General features: G+C 42.6%; 1 protein-coding gene across 1 annotated transcript in view; it reads right to left on the reverse strand.

Annotated features, from left to right (window-relative positions):
* FAM13A (family with sequence similarity 13 member A) overlaps window positions 1–20,100 on the reverse strand; it is a 1,072,469-nt gene that overhangs the window by 233,553 nt on the left and 818,816 nt on the right. The window contains exons 14-15 of the mRNA XM_086961617.1: window positions 17,930–18,006; window positions 15,452–15,494 (exon numbers count right to left, since the gene is read on the reverse strand). Coding sequence (XP_086817743.1) covers window positions 15,452–15,494; window positions 17,930–18,006 — 120 coding nt within the window. The remainder of the gene's footprint in view (window positions 1–15,451; window positions 15,495–17,929; window positions 18,007–20,100) is intronic.

Below are 20,100 nucleotides of genomic sequence, written 5' to 3' on the forward strand. Positions count from 1 at the left end.
TTTCAAAAGCTAACTTTAGGATTTGAGCGGTTGGAGATGCCAAAGATACCTCTATAATTGTGGGCGAAATTGTATTTGAAAAATAAATTGCTAAACCTCCCTTTGGTCTGCCATGCGTAGACGGACTGGCAGGGACATGGAATGTTTTATAACCCTGGATGTGAATAGGGTCGATAGCCCAGGTTTCCTGGAAGCAAAGTATTTTGTGGGTGTTAATCACGTCGATCCATGGCTGGAGGTGGACTTTAGATCGAAGGCCCGCTACATTCCAGTAAATAAGTGGGAGCTCCCATGTTAGAGGTAGGGTGGTGTTTGATTTTTGTGAGTTAGCAGAAGATGGTAAGTCTTGGGGCTGAGTATCTGGGAGGAAGGTTAGAGAAGAAGAATGTGTTACTCGTAGGGCTGGTGGGTGATGGGATGAACTTGTAATTGGAGGTTGCCTCTTGGGTAACTCTTCAGGGAGGGTTGGGTGATCACGTTTGTGTTCTTGATCCGGAGGAACTACCGGGTCGAGAAATAATTCCACTAGGGCAATTGGAGTCTCTACAAGAGAGCCAGGGAGGGGTGGTGTAACTACAACTGCCGGCAATATTTCTCTGGAGATATGGGTTGTTTGAGTTTGGATAGTGTTTCTGCCTTTGGGATTAGTGGGGGGAGTTGATGGTCAGTCAACCATGTCAAGACATTCGTATCTGTTGGATAGAGGTGGGCCTCTCCAATTTATGGAAGGACCAGGAACTGGATTACTAAATCCGTATCCTGACCAATGGCCCTGGTCTCTGAGTGAAAAGTTGTACCAAAGAGTAAGGGACCTAATTTAGTCTTTGGGAAAGACTGGCAGCAGGGTGCCCGGCACATGAAGGAGGGGGCTCACTTCATGCTTGTGGAAGGACTGCTTTGAGGAAGGGGACTAGGCAGCACGGAGCATGATGATGTAGAACAAAATTGAGATCAACAACCAAGTCTGAGTTTCTCAAAGGACACATTTCCTCGCATTTGTTAAAATACTGAGAACATAAGACCTAGCGCGCTCCGATGAAACTGAGGTAGGATGGGCTTGAATGAGGACTGAAGATGTCCAGCAGTTTAAGAGATTCCTTTCCGAAGTATTTAGAACCTTTCACAAAAGATTTTATGGATTATGGTTAACAGTGGTTGACTGTGGCATTCATAACCTGGAACTCCCCGTGGCTCAGGAAGGATCATCGAGATGAAAATCAGATCTTTACCATTCTCACGGTGACTGGACTTTGAAAGCCTTTCCCTCACACACAAAGACTGGGAGACACTACGTAGTATATGCACCGTAATTGGAAGGCGGAAATCGTAAATACTAAAGAAATACATGTTGGACATATGTGACCTGTAGCATCGCCGTGCTTCAAATATCCTGCTTGCGGACATAATCAGCTTGCACCTTTGTAACATTAAAATAGCAGGTGTCCCGTTCACCCAAATCAATGTTATTGACTTTTTTTTGAGCTTTGGGAAGATGAAATGTGGTGTTGACCCAGGTCAGATAGGACAAAATAACCTCCACAGTTCACAAGCACCTGAAGCGGATGTACTAACCCACCAGCTAGTTAATGTGTTATTAAAGTTGACAACTAAGATATGTCTCACTCATCAAAAGTGTTCCTTTAAGTTCCCAATAGTTTTCGGCCAATTCATGCTTAGGTACTGTAAAAACCAAGCAACCAGAGGATAACCTAGCCTTGGTAATTCCATTTGTTGTGTAAAACGTCCACATTTGCTGAGAGATTATTTGCTTTAATGGCCCCAGGTTTTCTATACTTACCCAATTTCTGTTACCTCATCTCTCTAGCATTCGCATCTTTCGAGCGAATCTGTTAGTCCTACATCCGGACAACTCTGAAAGCTTTTTCTGTTACTGCGAGTATGTATTTTCGCCCCCTCCGCAACAGGCTTACCAGGCACAAGGAATGTAAAACTATCCTTGAGGAATGTAACATGTTCCTGACCTTTTAATCCCTCATAATGCGATCTGAATAAGTGGTTGTTTTTAGTGGTGGGGAGGAAACTGGGAGGTACGGAGTGGGGGAGAGAAGAAGGGAGCAGTAGAATAGTTATTAACTGTCTGTTTACCTTCTGAACACTACAAAACACCGCCAGCGGACGAAGTTTTGGATTACTATTTTCCATTCACTTATCCAAAGGAAACATTAGTGACCACACAATATCTGCTATCATTCCTGGTAGCAAGCAAATTGGACCATTTTTACGCCAATCTTCAAACATTAAAGGCTGTTCTCATTTTGCAACAACTGAACCATAAACACAAGGAAAGTAACAGGAACAGACACGTTTGTTCTAGAATGCAGTGCTCCGCTATTTCATACAGATGTGTATGAATTAAGTGCTATAGTGGTACATTAACATTTTCGGTGAAGTACATTTCTTAACAAGCATTGTCAATGCCAATTGGCCTTCCTTACTTTACATAAATGCAAAACAGGCTGGCACTGCCGATTTTTGTTTGTAAATAGTCTGTCAAGAATTCAATATTGTATCTTCCACATTTCTGGCACATTATTTCTAGCGACCACTAGGTGGCTCTGAAAGGCAGCAAACTGATGTTTAAATGTAGCTCTGTTTGCAATGCTGTGTTCGGAGCTGGAAGCATGTTGCAGCTAGAGACAACTACACACACGCTCCTGTGGGCAGGTCAAACACAGAAAGGGAGGAAAGTCACAAATAGGAGCACGGTAACGGAGACTTGCACTAAGGCCATCCAATCTTGAGCAAGGATTGGCTCTGTGGAGTTTGGTATGCAATGCTGTCTCCAGACAGATAGCTGAAGCGATCTTTAGTGAGACCTCAAACATGATCTTCTACTCTGATGTCATTTTCCTGAAACCCTGTTCACGTATACTCTATGCTTACAAACTAGGTTTATTTGGAGAACCAACCTAAAATTCTGTGGAAGTCGGGAAAAGGCCATGGCAAGCAGTTGTGCGATTGCAGGTTTGAGCAAACTTCTCAGAAAACCTCAAGCCATGAATACTGCATACTAAAGAACAAATGCACCAACTGTGTTATTCTTGGCAAGATTTGTTTCTGACCGGAGAGCATGGCTGCTGGCCCACCATGTTCAACGGTTTAAGCTTCTTTTTATTCTTTGTGGACCTAGATCATCGTATCAGCTAGGCAGATCCACTTCTTTCCTTTTTAATTGAAGTGTAGCTCTTTAATTGCTTTTATATTTAAAATATATATATTATTTATTTGAAAACAATAACAGACAATTTTGACAGCATTAGGTTCATGTAAGTAATGTGTGATTTAAAGTGTTTTGTATGTGGTAACAAAGAGACCCAATTTAAACAAGGTATATATTTTCTAAATGAGCAAAAGAAGAATATTGTTTCCCTAAGGCACAACATTAGGGAGATCAGGGCGTGCAATGCTGCCAGTATTGATTTTGTGTGATGGGAGGGGGTTTTATAGTGCTGCTGCAGAACTGTGCTCAGGATGCTGGTTGAAGGACTAACCAAGTCGTGCTGATATGCCTCTGACCGAGGTCAAAAGAAGTTCTGGAAATTCAGTGGCACTGGTGCAAGGCTTATTGCACTTTTATGTGCTTCCATATGTAGCTATCTGTCAGAAACTCAATTTTACCATTGCACGTACATACAGAAGAGTGAGCTTTTGTTCAGTCTCCAGCCGTTGGCTATTGGCATTTTTTTTAAAGTTGCCATTAGCAGGGTGATTTGCCTTTGTGACCATTGTGTTTTGTAGAAGGTTACATGGGTTTTTAAGTTGTCCCGGTCACTCACCGTTGAGCTGCTACCCCTTACAGTCTATAGATGCACAAGCATTGGCAATGTCAAACTATCTAAAACGGCCATCATACATGATTGCACTCTGGCCACTTTTTAATGACGGTTCTTCAGTTTCTTTTTTGAAACCCCATTATAAGGGAACTATATGCGTGTGCAATCACTGTTGCCATCTTGTAAAGGAGTATGAAAAAATATTAGAAAAATCCATTACAAGAGGGGTGTGGTGCATGCAGTGGCAAAGCCAGTAGGTCACAACTGGTTAGCAAAGGCAAGACTTCCTGGCTTTGGCAATGCCTTTTTATTTATGTTGCACTAGCACCTGAATTGAATTTGGGACTAACAGGGAGGCAGTGAAGTTGGTCAAACATGTTTAACATGGTCTCAGTTAATTGCAAGCCTGTGGTAATAGAAACTGTCCACACCAACAGATTTGAAAAAAAGCAAGATCTGCCTCTGGGAGATGCCTTGTCGCAAATCATTTTCTTAGGGTTGATTGGGGAAGGTGCACTGAAGTTTGGAAATAGCTTCAATATGTTTTTTTACACGTATACTATGCACCTGATAGGCTATAGGGCCCATTAACAAGTCTTACTATTAGGCAACTCAGTGGTATTGATTTTATTGACCTAGGAAGGATGAAAGGTCGAGTGCACCCACCCCCAGCTCATGTTCCTGCAGGTCTCACAGAGTTCTCTACAAAAGATGCATTAGTCTACTAGGGTATCTTACTTTCTGGAATTGAAGCCTTTTAGAGTGGCAGGCAGGCAGCGGGTGCCTAACTTCAGAGCCTGCATTCATTATGAACTGCTCAGGATGAAAGAGAATATGCTAGTCAGACACTGGAACTGCACAGCACGAGGCAGCAGGGAAAAGAGAACATTCGGACTCTTCCGTTTTATTTTTGCTTCTGTAAGCTTCAGTTGGAGCAATACAGGTTTCACTTTGCGTGACGCTGGTAGATTCCTTTTTCAATCAGACGTTTATTGCATATTTCTGCATGCATGAAAGAATGTCAACTGTTATTCCCTACTTCGAACAGCGTCCTGCCGTCTGCGCAGCGTAGCGTAGCCAGCGGTGGGCTTCGGGGTCTGTCATGCGTTAGGAAAGCGCGCTAGGGGCAGTGGCGGTGCTTTCTCTCATGTTTTAACGGCCTCTATACTGCTTATAGCCGTGCTTGCTTGGTAAGCTCGAATACTGTTTTTTTTAATTAATTATTCCTCAGTCCAATGCTCTGCTCACTCCATCCCTGCCCAAAAATGCATCTTAATGAATTCATTTTTCGCTTGATCTAGGATTTATTAATGATCTGTGCCCCGTACCTGTCTCTATGCCCTGGACCTTCAGTGGTAGGGGTCTGTGTTCTACTATAGATTACGTCTTAATTTCAAGTAATCACCCGCATAGCCTTCACTCATTCCATGTTTCAGACATCTCCATTAGCGATCACTTTCCCTTGTGCTTGTCAATTAAGTGGTCTTCAAGTAAAATGGTCAAATCCAATACTTATGATCATTTGCTAGAAAACATTGCCCTTGGGAGTGTAAATGGCTTTTCATTGCGATGGAGTATGGTGGATGAGATAGCTATAATTAAGACAGTGGTGAGTAGATGTAAAATTGCCTTTGAGACATGTCTGTCAGAAACAGCTGTCCCAGATAATATCTTAGCCGTATTCCTGGCGATATCTAAGAATATAAAAGAATCCATTCTTAAGCGGAAAAATAGTAACCGTCCCAAGAGTGGATGGTTTGATTCCAGGTGTACTCAGGCCCATTCCCACTTAAAAAGGAAGCTCCATAAATCCCCTAGAAACTTGGCTGACCTGAGGATAGCTAGACGGGACTATAATCAAGCAATTAAGGACAGGAAAAACATTTTGAAGAAGAAGGCCTGGGAGGCATTATACACGGCCTCATTGGCAAATGGCAAAAAACAATTTGATGGACAGAATGTAGATCAATGTCTTACATTCACCCCAGTACAAGGATCTGGGCCTAAATCCACCGTTTTTTGCACTCCACACCACCCTGGGTCAGATAATGGCTTTATGCAAATCAGCTCTGACCCTGTGCCCCATGGGAACAGTCCAGTCCGAACTACAACAGCCATATCTTTCCCAGACCGGAATCAAGCATCCGAGGACCGGACCGGTTTCGAGGTAACACCTCTCATCAGCCCGGCTAGCTTGACTCCAGTGGTGTGGAGGCTCTGGGACCCACGTCTGAGCTACCCCAGTACACCCAGGGAGAAAATTACAAAAAACAATTTGATGGACAGAATGTAGATCAATGTCTTACATTCACCCCAGTACAAGGATCTGGGCCTAAATCCATCGTTGTTTGCACTCCACACCACCCTGGGTCAGATAATGGCTTTATGCAAATCAGCTCTGACCCTGTGCCCCATGGGAACAGTCCAGTCCAAACTACAACAGCCATATCTTTCCCAGACCGGAATCAAGCATCCGAGGACCGGACCGGTTTCGAGGTAACACCTCTCATCAGCCCGGCTAGCTTGACTCCAGTGGTGTGGAGGCTCTGGGACCCACGTCTGAGCTACCCCAGTACACTCAGGGAGAAAATTACAAAAAACAATTTGATGGACAGAATGTAGATCAATGTCTTACATTCACCCCAGTACAAGGATCTGGGCCTAAATCCATCGTTTTTTGCACTCCACACCACCCTGGGTCAGATAATGGCTTTATGCAAATCAGCTCTGACCCTGTGCCCCATGGGAACAGTCCGGTCCTCGGATGCTTGATTCCGTTCTGGGAAGGACATGGCTTTTGTAGTTCGAACTGGACTGTTCCCATGGGGCACAGGGTCAGAGCTGATTTGCATATCGCCATTGTCTAACCCAGGGTGGTGTGGAGTGCAAAAAAACGATGGATTTGGGCCCAGATCTTTGGACTGGGGTGAGTGTGTGACATTGATCCACATTCGGTCCATCACCTGTTGTTTTTGCATCATTGGCAAATGACAGCATGGCATTTTGGAAGGCTGTTAAAATGCCTTTTCTTCTATGTGAGGCCGGCCCAACCATTGAAATAGCTATAAGTGAGGCCCAATGGATCGAGCACTTTTCAAAAGTACATAATGGTGAAGGAAATCCTGATATATTAGACAGTAATGTCAAGGACGATCATAAATCTAATACATCCCATTATTACTTTAATTTGTTGTTCACTTTAGATGAAGTGGAACGGGCACTCTCTAAAAGTCCGGGAGGGAAGGCCCCTGGACCTGATGGGGTGCCCGTTGATCTTTTTAAATCAAATATTGCCCTTTGGGGGCCCATCTTAGTCCAGGTAATTACTGCCAGTTGTAGCACCTCATTTCCTTCTACCTGGGTAGAATCCACTATTGTGCCTATGTTCAAAAAAAGGGGATAGGCAGGACCCTGGATGTTATAGGCCTATTTCTCTACTTGATGGTGTAACAAAAGTATTAGTCAGAATAATTTTGGAACGCTTGCAGGATTGGGCAGAGGAGTACTCTGTTCTATCCGACCTGCAGTACGGTTTTCGTGCTGGTCTTGGAACGATAGAGCAGGGGGTACATCTGTCAATCCTGGTAGAGAAATACACTAGGGCCTAACAGGAGAATCTATTCTTAGCATTTGTGGATCTCACAGCTGCATTTGATTGCGTGATTCACAGTAAACTCTGGTCTATTTTGGAAGACACGGGGGTTGAGATTCAGATTATTTATTTTCTGAAGCGTTTTACAATGATGCCAAAGCACTTGTGCGATGTGGCTTGAAGGGGGAATGCTCTGCTACTTTTTCGATTAAGAGCGGAGTCAGGCAAGGATGTGTCCTGGCTCCGTTTCTTTTTAACCTTTATATTAATGGCCTGGGGATGCCCTCCTTAAAAACAACAAAGATTTCCCATAAGTGGCAGGTTGTCCAATACCAGCGCTCCTATATGCGGATGACACTGTGCTGATGTCCCGCACTCAGGTTGGCTTGCAGAGGGTCCTAGACAGTTTCTCTCTGTTTATGGAAAATCTTGGCCTAAGAGTAAACTCCTCCAAGACCTTTATCATGCATCGTGGCCGTGGAATTAAGAGATTTAAAGATATGTTTGTTGCAGGACAGAAGATAGGGGCAACTAAGAGGTTCTCTTATTTGTTAATCCTTTTTGCCCATAATGACACTTGGGTACAGGCAGTTACAGCTAAAAAGTTGGTACTCCTAAGGACAACGTCTGCCCTGATCACCTTTGCTAGAAAGCTGGGAAAAAGGCCACCAGAAGAGCTTATCAAGATCTATAAAGCAAGGTGTGCTTCATCCACAATATATGGGGCAGGAATTTGGGGGTTTGCTGACCTGCTCCCAATCCAACGCATAAAAAAAATCTTTTTTAAGATATATTTTATCACTCCCGAATAGTACCTCATCCTGCATATGTCATGCAGAGTTGGGACTACCCTTCATTTCTGATTTAATAAAGCTTGAACCTGTACTTCTCTGGCACAGATTATGGACCAAAGAAGAGGCAAACAGGGAAATGTTATCAGATGCTTTAAAATTGGAAGGGGTTTTGAAAATTCTATGGATAAAATATGTCAAAAATTTCTAAAAAGACCTTGGGCACCTTCAATATTTCACTAACCCTTTCTCTATTCAGCAAATATCAAGGAAGGAATTGAGAAAGGAGGGTCTACTCTTGTTGGATTCTATTAGAATGTCATCAGAGATATTGAAACCTACTGTACTCCACAACCATTGATTTTAACTACTTTTAACATCCAACCCTATTTAACTTTTGTACCCGGAGTTTACAATAGATTTTTATTGACAAGATTTAGGTTGGAGGTATTTCACAGACTAGTCACTCTGCCTAAAATGAACGACTGGTCCTCAAACCTCCAACTAGGCCCCTGTGACAATAGTTCTAACCAATCTACCATCCATGTCATACTGTTTTGTAAATTTTTATACCTTTTCAAGGAGATTCTACCTGGTACCGGTTTTAAAAATGATTGGGCTTCGACAATGCAGACCCGCTCTACTTGTATTACAACAGCTTGAAGATGTACACAGCACATTTAAAATAGTGACTTACTTAAAGAAAGTCTTGAGACAGAGGAATTCTATGATTATTTAGAGCTTTATTCTGAGTATAATATAGGTGAATTTAATAATGTTTTAACTCAAAAATGTACTAGGCACTTTGTCTATATAAAATTATCAAGATAATATTTTTTATGTTCTTATACTATGTATAGATATTTTTTATCACCATAGATTATTAATTGTTGCACTTTTCAACTTGATATGATAAGTACATTTCTCTTTTTAAAATGTAAATCATGTAATGATGTATTTTCTTTTCTTTGTGCTTTTATGATTGTTTTATGAAGCAACCGAATAAAGCATTCTTGACTTGACTTGACTGGCATCTCGCATTTAAATTACATTTTGTGACTTTTCAGAATATAGAGGGGCCATTTTTTTTTACATTTACACCGACTCTTGTTTTATTTCCATTTCCAACAGCTTCTCAAATGTACCTGCCAACTTTTAAATGCTGATCAATGCCTTAAACATTAGGTTCCTGGTATTGAGGGAGTCTGTTACATGGCTCTTTCTTTAATTTCTACTTAAGCTAAAACTAAAATCTCCTTATTTCCCTTTGCTCTTTTCATCTCCATTTCCCAATTAACATTTCTAGGCTGCCCTCAGTGTTAACTTCTTGCCCCTTACTGATGATACCTCATATCCGGTGCATTTACCATGAGCGTTGTCTACTACCTTCCGTATCTTTCTTTCCGCCCGTGTATAGGCTCCTGTCCAGGAATCCAATCATGGGTCTTTTCTTTAAGCCACTCCAAAGGGGGATACTTCTCAGCTTCCTGTAATTTCTCCCACCTCTTATGAGTCTCTCCAGCCCTTTGGATTTTTAAGCATTTCTCTACTGTTCTTGCACAGTGAATTGTCAAGGTCTGCAACCTCGTGCTTGTCCGTTGCCACAATGGTGTCGAAGTAGGACCAGAAGGGAAGGAAACATGCCAAATTTGAGGGAATCATTGACTATCCGAATAAGTAGTATTCACATCCTGCGGATATCATGCAAATCTGGCATAGACCCTGCCCTCCTGGACCTAGGAGGACCATCCTTTCTACCGGTTTCTCTGCACGGATGCACAAGACAGAACAAGACAAGCCACTAGCTTCCGCAAGCATTACAGGATCATCTCTGCTTTCCGGCCCCTTTCATGCTATTTCTGTTTTGTGCTTTTTGGTTTACCGCTCGGCCCAAGGGGCAGTCTCAGTTCGCTCTTCTCTTCCAATCTAGTTACGTAGACCACTTACTTTTTAGGTCATAGAGTATCACCTGCCCTGGGCTCAAGTGGTATTTTTCCTAGGCAGAAAACCCAAGAAAGTGACCATATTAGTAGTCACAAATAATCTAGAGAAAAACAAAGTTGTTGATTTATCAAAGGTAGAAACCTTTCACCGAAAATATTGTTGCCCTCCTCTTAGAGGATCAGTATGGAGGACTTGAGTCATTCTAGTGGGGACTCTAGATGTCATGTATCTTATAGACATCTCGGCCAAGTTACACACAGAATGCACTACTTTCCAATGTTCATGTGCCATCTTCGACAATGTAAACAACCTGTGTACTTCTAACAGAAATTATTCTCAAAATAATTTCCCCCCCTTCTTTGACTAATGACAGACACACTTGCATGAAGTCCTGGCTTACTTTGCGCTACAATTTATCGTCCTGTGCGTCTTCACACCGAATAACAGTTAGTGCTTTAGGTCGGCCAGACAACAGTTCTGGCATTTTCACATTACCAAAATGGAAGGGGAAACGCTTAAGAGTAAACTGTTCTTTTACCTTGAGGAATCCATGGTCCAGTACATAGCTTGGTAGCACTTTTTTATTTTTATTTGCAGTGCCACTCTGCATCTGCATTTCGCAGCCTTGTGCTCGAGGTGGATATGGTAGGAAAAAGTTATCTTGGGGTACTCATGTTGCCTAATTGAAATCTGCAGTTATTAGGAACCCCAACTGTGGACACAGTTCCATGTCCTCCGAATTTCTTTTTTTTCTAGAAGGAGCCAAGGACTCTTTATATGTTCATGTTTCAACATAGCCACAAACAAAATTGAACATGTGACTGAAATTTGAACCTGTGAAATGAAGCCACACTATTAGCATTTCCTTGATGTATTTCCCATCAACTTAACCATTAGGCACATCTGTTCTCTCTCTGGTAAAAATGTTTATGCTCCCGATGGTATGAGTGTTTCTTGCCCACTCATCAACATTTCCAACGTATGCGTCCATTACGTGCATCCTTCTTTTGTGAGTGTTGGAAAAATCCAGAGACATTTGGGAAATTAGGCTGTCAACGAGTTCACTTATGTGCTATATCAGGTTCCAAAGAAAATATCTTTAAATTTGTGAATTTAAACGTGCTAGAATCTAATGAATTGAAAACACTTTCATTCAATTGCATACAACTGTCGCAGAGTTGCAAAAGTCACTGAGAGACAAACACCTGCAGAAGCTCATCTGTGACGAAAAAACCTTGAGACCTGGTAAATACTCAGCTAGATGATCACTCCATAACAGAGCCAGGATGTACATGGTGGTAGGATAAGCATATACTCAGGAGAGACCATTGAAAACTTTACTCAATTACTTCATATTTCACTATTAATCCTTTATGGGTTCTGGAGTAGCGTGCTACTCGCCGAAAATGCGCTGTCAATATCACATCAGGGATAGCAAGCACTATCTAAATGCAAACCTTTTCCCTCCACTAGCCTTCTCAATCCAAATAACTGACTAACATATCCACCACTCAAGTTACTTTCGTATTTCACTGTACTAATTCGCCCCTAACCCTTTATAGGTTCCAGAGCAGGGTGCTACTCACCGACAAAGCGCTTCAACACCTCATCAGGGGTAGCAAACGCTGTATAAATTCATACCTTTTCACTCTTCTATCACTCCACTATCCTTCTCAATCCAAATAACAGACTAACATACCCACAGCTCAAATAACTTCTTATTTCACTATACTAATTCACCACTAATCCATTATGGGTTCTGGAGTAGCGCGCTGCTCGCCGAAAAAGCACCTCGACGTCTCATCAGGGGTAGTAAGCGATATATAAATGCAATTACAATGGATTTAATGTGCCCTCAAAATCCGTAGCAAGAGGATGTGATCCTTTTCTGTCCACACAGTGGTGCAATTTTCCCACAATGGAAATGAATGTAAAGGCATTTTTTGCCCTTCAATAACTGAAACAACCTCACTCTAAATTCAGTTCTGTCCCACTAAAAAGCCAAATAAGAGTTCTCATATTCATGTGCAGGGACATTTTGGTCTTGAAAGTACTAAGATACAAACCTGGTGCCTTCAAACTAGCTGAAGCTAAATTATTAACAGGACAAATGAAGAAACACAAGATATCCCAACACTACCAATTATCTGTCATTAATACCTCTGATATTTTTAGATGTGAGAGAGATGTTGGAGAACTGACAAATGAGTGGCAAGATGCAAAACTGGCCTCACACTAGCATCAACATTCAGACTGATCCAGCCTAAATATCTACACTGTAGCTTCCTGACCATGGAGAAGCTCTGGAAAATGGTGTGTGCTCCCTCCCAGAGTATCTTAGACATACACGCCAAGACACAGATCTCTTACACACAACTTCCCAATGCAGCAAACAAACTCTTTTGAATTGGGGTGCATAACACATTGGAGGTGGTGCTGGGATGGAAGCTATTGCATGATCCTAAATAAGCACTGCCTCATAGATTGGCCGATTGTGATATGAAACTATATAAACTGACCGTACTGCTGCCGAGCATCCTTGTAGCCAGAAGAGATATTGCCAGAAACTGGCAATCCACCGAAGCCCCTTCAGTAGCAGCCTGATGAAACAAGATGGACCACTGTATGACTTTAGAAGTACCAGTTCAGAATGCAAGTGGATGTCTATAGAACATAAGATCTGGAGGAGTGGTGTCAATATAGAGGTATAATGCTTGATCTGACCCCAGAATTGAATCAGATTACGAGGTCTGAATACTATGAAACTGTGACAAGAGTAGTGGTAAGAAATTTTACATTTTCTGGAGTTACCGCAAATGTTGTACTGCTGACTTTCTGAATACCAATGCGCTGCTGTGACTGTCACTTATTGTTTTTGGTTTTTATCTGGCACAAGATCAATAAAATGTCCTTCCTCCCTTGCCCAACCCACATAAAAATATAGATGCACTGAGAGAAAATCCCTCTTTTCATCATGTTTGTGTAACTGCAAATTAAGCCACAGTGCATTATTTGGTGGCAAATGTGATATGGAAGCACCTATTGGCCCTTGGATGCTGTCGGACTGCCAGACACTGGTGTGTTTAGGGAAATCTGCAGTGGAAATAAGGGTAATTAAGGGAATAGTAACAATATTTATGCATTTTGAAGTGAACAGGAATGAACTGTGGTCGGACAGGACTAGTCAGATTGCTTTGATATTATAGCCAGTGATACAAGCAACCAAAGTTTTCTGAACAGGCTGTTTTGAATTAATCTTAAGATCTTGAACCTGGGGTCTCTAGAAGGAGACTCAGACTGGATAGATCTAAGTTTTCTACTCTAAAATGGTTCTGGTAAGTGTCATATAAAGTAATATTTTCAAATGAGTAGGTTCCGAGAAGTAGATTAATCTTATTGCCGAGGCATCTATTTCTTTGCTCTCACTGTTCACGACATTCCCCAGTACTGATGAAGATGATCACACATGTATTTACCAGGCATGATGACAGATAATGTCAATTAACAGTTTGCTTGATAAAAGTCCATGTAAGAATGCTATATAGATCCCACTGAGCTTCTTTGTACATAAACAAGTCTCTTTGGCTCGTTGGGAAAGCCTATAATGTAAGAGGCCAAGAAAGTAGTTTGTTAACACAGAGGACAACTGAGTGCATTGCATGTTTAGGACATTCGGAGATAAAACTACTCTGCTGAAGCCCATTTTGCTTCTGTCTATAACATAAGAATTCTGGTAGCATGTTTAACATTGCTTAAACATGTTACCAGAATTGCATAAAGTAAAAAATTATTTGGATCAGCTTGTTAGGAATATAGTTAGCACTGCAAATAAAGCCACTGTATTTGTCAATTTGAGTACAGTCCAATCACACATGTGACGTAACAACTAATAAACAATCTTTCCAGTTATGCAGCGAACCCTGGTCTCAACAAAGCACTTAAAACTACATACTCTCTGCCTGACTAGGCTTGTCTATATGTTGTAAGCAGTGGCGTGCCAATATCTAATGCAGCCCCTGCGATGGGTGGGGTGCAGCCGGCACTCCGCATGGATGGCAGGCCCTTGACCTGAAAGCTCCCAACTGGGTCCAGAGTGTGGGGGGCCCCCTCCATGTACTTTACAGGCCCCCCCCTCAAGTTTCATTAAACCACTGGCTCTAAGTATGGTATGACCTTTTTCTACATTTCAGAAACACAGTGATGAGACACATTCCAAATTCACATGATAAACCTAAGTGAAAGGGATTGTGAGGAGAAAAATCAACATTGATGGCGATAGCATTGCAAATACCAACACTGTCACTATCACCCTGAGAACACTAAACATGTTGATACAGGTTTGCTACCTCAACCACGGCCTTAAATTCAAATATTGTGTTTTTTATGTCAACATATGAGAGGGGTTATTGGGTTGTTTTTCTTGTGGGTAATAGTAGAAAAGCTGGTCAAACTCTCCCAGTGAAGGGCCGATATTAAGAAATGTGTTAAGACTGATGACTGGTTTTGCACCACCAAGTACATTTGACATAGACTTCAAATGACTTGGTTAATCAACTCTGTGAAAGTTGAGAATTCAAGTTGAAACATTTTGAAGGACCACTTCAACAGAATTCCATTTGCGACCAATTTAAAAAGGCTGATTGTGAAAACCAGCAGTAATATTTTGGAATGTTTCCATACACCCAACAACGAGTCTGGAGTGATCATTGCATGATGCTCCCATCTTGAACACAATCAGAGGCTGGTGGTAATGTAGTGTCACAGTTCAACTGTAAGTACCATACAAAGCCCATACCTGGAAGCAAATGAGGACATGGGGAGACAGTAGCCTAAAAGCACATGGGGCTCAGGACAGCCCTCAGGGGAAAGGTTGTCCAGACCCTGGAGGCAAAATAGTGACTAGACTGAAGCGCTAAACAACGTCCACTGGAGAGAGGATGCAGTGCAGGCAGGGGATACCGAAGGAGCAGAGGCAAAGAAAGGAGGAAAGAGGTAAGTTTGAAACAAGGCAGCAAGATGAAACATTGATACCGAGGGAAACACAAAGGATATAGATTGGGAAGTAGAGGAGATAGGCAGTTTCAACTGAAGATTATGTTTTCATTGAATAATGTATGCAACAGTGCGACCTCCAAAAAAAAAACCACACTCAAAAAGAAACCCAGGTATAATGGGATAAACCAGCACTCCTTCAGTACCCCATTATCTCATGAGATCGTTGCATCTCAGATCAGTTTAGTAATTCTATTCTATTGTTAACACTAATAAAATAGGTATATTTCGGTAAAACCATCATTTTTATCAACACTGGACAACAGTTGGATACTAACCTGTGAATGTCTACCATAGTGTGAGTCAGGTTCGCCGTCTTTGCTAAAAAGAAAAGGAGAATAATCTAGTTTAGCTTTACAAAACTCGCTGGTGTACATGAGTTAAAGACAGCGTAGTTACAAGTTTTCTTTAGACACCTACAGATGACCCATATTCTATTTATGCACCAGGCAGAAATGCCGGGCACGGATTCTCGCTCAACTGCTCAACACAAAATAGGACAAATCACAGTTGGTACGGACTTGGCCTAAATTGAAAGAAAATGATCAATCTACAGCTCCTTTCTTTTTTGTGTTACAGGTAAAAAAGAGAAAAGTGAATCTCCTTTACTAATTTTCTGGTAAGAGACTATTGGATACAGTGCTTCCGTAACCAACACAGATACTTTACTCTCCTTTCTCATCACAGGCTTCAGCTACAGTCTTATCTGATTAGGTGTCTTACCTCCTATGCGTAGCTAAAAAAAAAAAGATAGACTTGTCACCCTATAAGTGGAATAAGCAATACCCCCAATAAAACCAGACATTTAGGAGCCGATTACGATGCGGTCAGGGAAGGCTCTGAGCATATCTCGGTTTAATTTCCAACCACCGCATTAAAATGCTGGTGGTCAGAAATTAAACTGGCTGGCTTCCGATGGGCTTAAGGAGCATGTTGCGCGTGTCGGGCTGTCAGAGGCCGGCCAGTTATTCCAAAGGGCCGTCTTTCTGCCCATGGGATTATGATACTCTGTTTCCGGCAGGTTTTCCATGTCAGACTTCTTTCTGACTTGGAAAGCCTGTCAGAGAGCAAGTATGGAGGCCCCTGCCCCTTGCCTCTGGTTGGGGGCTGAGGGGGCACCTATCGTGTCCCCCCTACTTTCACACAGCCAATGAATACCAAGAAGAACATTAGATCTCGAGAAGACAGACGACAGGGCAGAGGGGAGACTGTGTAGTAAGAAATGAAAATATGCCGGGACTACCACTTACTACTGAACTATGTTGATCATCAATTACTTGGGATTTCACCCTTTAATTTCCAGTGTTCTGGCCATTAATTTGCACTTTGGTTTCCTATTTCCTTAGTCCTACATTATACTTGCCTGTTGGACAGCGGATTGTGACAAAGAACCCCATACTTGTTACCCAAATTTAGCAGAACCATTGCTAATGTACTTCAAATTAGTTGCACTCAACTCCTGGACGTTCCACATGATCAAATCAGCAAGGCAGAGCACCTTCTTTCTCAACAGTGTTACTAAAATGTCATATTTTTATGCACCAGGATTTTAGGTCTAGTCAAGCAGTGTTAACCCAATCCACCGATCTTTAATAGTGGAAGTGCCCCATGGCTTAGCAGACACAGGGGTCTGGCTAAAATTTTAATTCTTGAGTACAGGTGTGTAGAAGTTAGGGCTGGGGGTCAGATTTTCAGGGTATCTATTTAAGATATTTGCATTCAATAAATCTCAACAGAGCTCACGTAGAGTCATTGTAATCCTGAATATTTAGGCCCAGATCTGTCACTCCTAGGCTTACGTGGCATACACCTGCCTTAGCCATTTAGGTCTTCCCTAATCACTGCATTTTTTTCATTATTTTTTTCCAATGAGCGAAAGAAATAAGGACCTTATGCCCAGATGCATCAAACTTCTTTTTTGCGAATCCTAATTTGCGAAAATTACCGAATCGCAAAGTAGGATTCGCAAAATGGTATGCATCATTATTTTCGCATTTTTTTTGCAATTCGGTAAAAATCGCAATTTTTACCGAATCGCAAAAAAAATGCGATTTGGAAAATGCGAATTCGCAATTCCCATTCATTCATATGGGCTGAAATGCCCATAGGAATGAATGGGAATTGCGAATTCGCAATTTCAAAATCGCAATTCACCAAAGCATTTCAAGGGTGGAGAGGGGGGTCCAAATGACCCCCCCTGCACCCATGAAATGCACTTTTAGCTATAAGTTACATACACACATGTCCTAAGGACATGTGTGTCTGTAACTTAACAGTTTAAAAAATGCATTTTTGTGCATTATTAAACATTTTTGCAAATTACCACGCGGTTCAAACTCGTGGTAATTTGCACTTGCTATTTTGAAATTCGCAAATTTTTAAACAATGATGCATTGCATTTAAGGAATCGCAAAATTGCGATTCCTTAAATGCAATCGCATTTTAGAAATTCGCAAAATTAGCGATTTTGGTCAAAATCTAATGATGCATATCAACAAGCATTTTTGGAGTCGCAAACGGCCGATTTTAAGGAATCGCACCGTTTGCGATTCCAAAAATGGTTGATGCATCTGGGCATTAGTGGCTAAAAACCTAATGGGTAAGCCCTCCATTATTGGGGAAATGCTAACTTCTTTGGGTCTCACCTGCTCCCAGCTCTCATTTTCTTTTGCAAGTGAGCAGGGAATTCAGTCACATCATTACCAACTGCAAGTGAGCGAATATTAATATTAAAAAAGGCCAGCTAAAATAATTACCCTTCTTCAGACAACACTTCCATGCTGTCGGGTCCAACTGTATCTGCTGACCTCGGGGAGCCAAGAATTTCCATGCTCTACAAAAAGCACACAACATATACTTAAGAGTTATCAATACAAAATAATAGTATCCACATAAAAAAGGAACATCAAACCAGGCCTAGTTTTTTTTGTTTAAAATTTCTTTGAGAGTTTTTTCGTTTTATTTTTGTTACATGGTACATCATTGCATATTTGCCTGTTAAACATTATGTCACGTTTGCACAAGTTTTCGACCAACTTAAACACATTGTGGAGCATCCGACACAGTATACATTCTAAGGTAAGAACAACATCTTGTGTGTGGATATTACCCCTCTGATGATCTGGCGTAAGGTGTGAGAGACTGACAAATGTCAGGTGCACCTATATGTGGGTTTCCGCAGGGGTCCTGGTGGACGTGATGCCCCCCACTCTACTTTGATGTACCGCAGTGTTTAATGTCTTTGTGGGCGCTCCTAGGATACAGGAGCCTACTCTCTGGTATTCGGAGGCAACTATGAACTGCAGGGGGGTGGGGTTTGTTGGGGTGGGGCCCCGGGGGTCCACTAAAAGTAAGTATTGTATGGTGATTACCAGTTCATCTGTGAGAAATTTGTGGTTTCTGAGTCGGGGAAGAGGGGCTTAAGAGGGGGGGGTAGTGTTGCCCACCGGCTGCCGGGCTCCAGTCTAGTGGAACTCTAGTATATGCACGGTCTTCCATTTGACACAGTTATTGCGTTATAGTATTCGTTTGCGTTGATGGGGACATGGGTGGGGTCTGAGACTGGGATGGGGTGGGGTGGTCCCGGGTGAGATGTCATGTGTTGTCTCCTGTGTGAATTGGAACAGTAGTTGTGCCCATTCCATGGAGATGGGATGTTTTCGTGTCCCCTTCACCTCCTCCTCCCTCAGTGTTGCCTACGCCGCTGTCCCCCATTTTTTGACTGCGCATATCCAGACTGCCACTGGGGGTCCCACTGGTGCTCTCCAATACATAGCTGTTCCCCGTTTTGCTAGGAGTAGGAGTAGGGCTAAGGATGCAAACCTGCACTGCACCGTTTGTCTTCCACCTGCAGAAGATCACCAAGGCGCTCGCCTCCCATGTGGCAATGTGTTGGGAGGTGGACTGTCGCCTCCAGAGCCCGATGTACCTCACACTAGTATATTTGGATTACGGGACAATTCCAAAACATGTGTTTGAAGTTCGCTGCGGGCACTTGGCTTCTGGGGCACATAAAAACTGTGTCGGGGTAGAAGCTGTGGAGTTTGTGAGGTGTTAAATATGTGCGGTGTAATATGTTGAATTGGATGTTTTTGAACCGTGCGTTCCGTGACACCTTCTTTGGGTACTCTAGGGCCTTTTCCCATTCCTGGTCATTAAGCACGCGTCCAATCTCATCTTCCCATCATTGGCGGAGGGCTAATAACGGGGTAGAGATCAGTTCCCTTATTGCTTGCAAAGTGACTAGATGTCTCCCCCTGCCCATACGTAGGATTGTGTGGAGCACCGGCGGTTCTCCGTCGGTGAGATCCCAGCATTGTCGTACACTGTCTACCAACTGTCTGGACACTAGGAATTGTCCTGGGGGCAGGCCATATTCATTTTGCATTGGGTCATACGTCTTCAACTGTCCTTCCTCGAACAGCGCCTCCACCTCTGTCACCTCGCTTTCTGTCCATATCCGGAGGGTTCCGGATGGAAATAATTCACTTTCTGTGGGAATCCCACTAGCAGGAGTAGTGGGGAGTAAAAAGGCTGGCCCTTTGACATCCGGTGTATGCGCATCATGCATTTGCAGGCAATCACTACCTGGAGAGGGTATGTCTTCTTCGGCCTGGTTCCCGGCATCAGTAGCCGCCGAATAGCCGGGAGGGGCACCTGACTATCATTAGTGAATGTCTCCTCCATGTGGCGTTCCGCTCTCCAATGGGACAGCCACTGGATCTGAGCCGCTAGGATATACGCTTCGAAGGAGGGGCCCCCCAATCCCCCCTGTGTTGTGGGTAAGTAGAGGGTTCGTAGGGCTACTCGGTCTACCTCTTCCCCATATCAACGTCGTGAGTAGTGTGTCAAGTTCCTGGAAAAAGGAGCAAGGGGATATCACCGGGAGATTTGTAAAGGAGTAGAGTAGTCTGAGTACCATTATCAT

This window comes from Lissotriton vulgaris, chromosome 3_1 (assembly GCF_964263255.1).
Source record: "Lissotriton vulgaris chromosome 3_1, aLisVul1.2, whole genome shotgun sequence".
NCBI lineage: Eukaryota > Metazoa > Chordata > Amphibia > Caudata > Salamandridae > Lissotriton > Lissotriton vulgaris.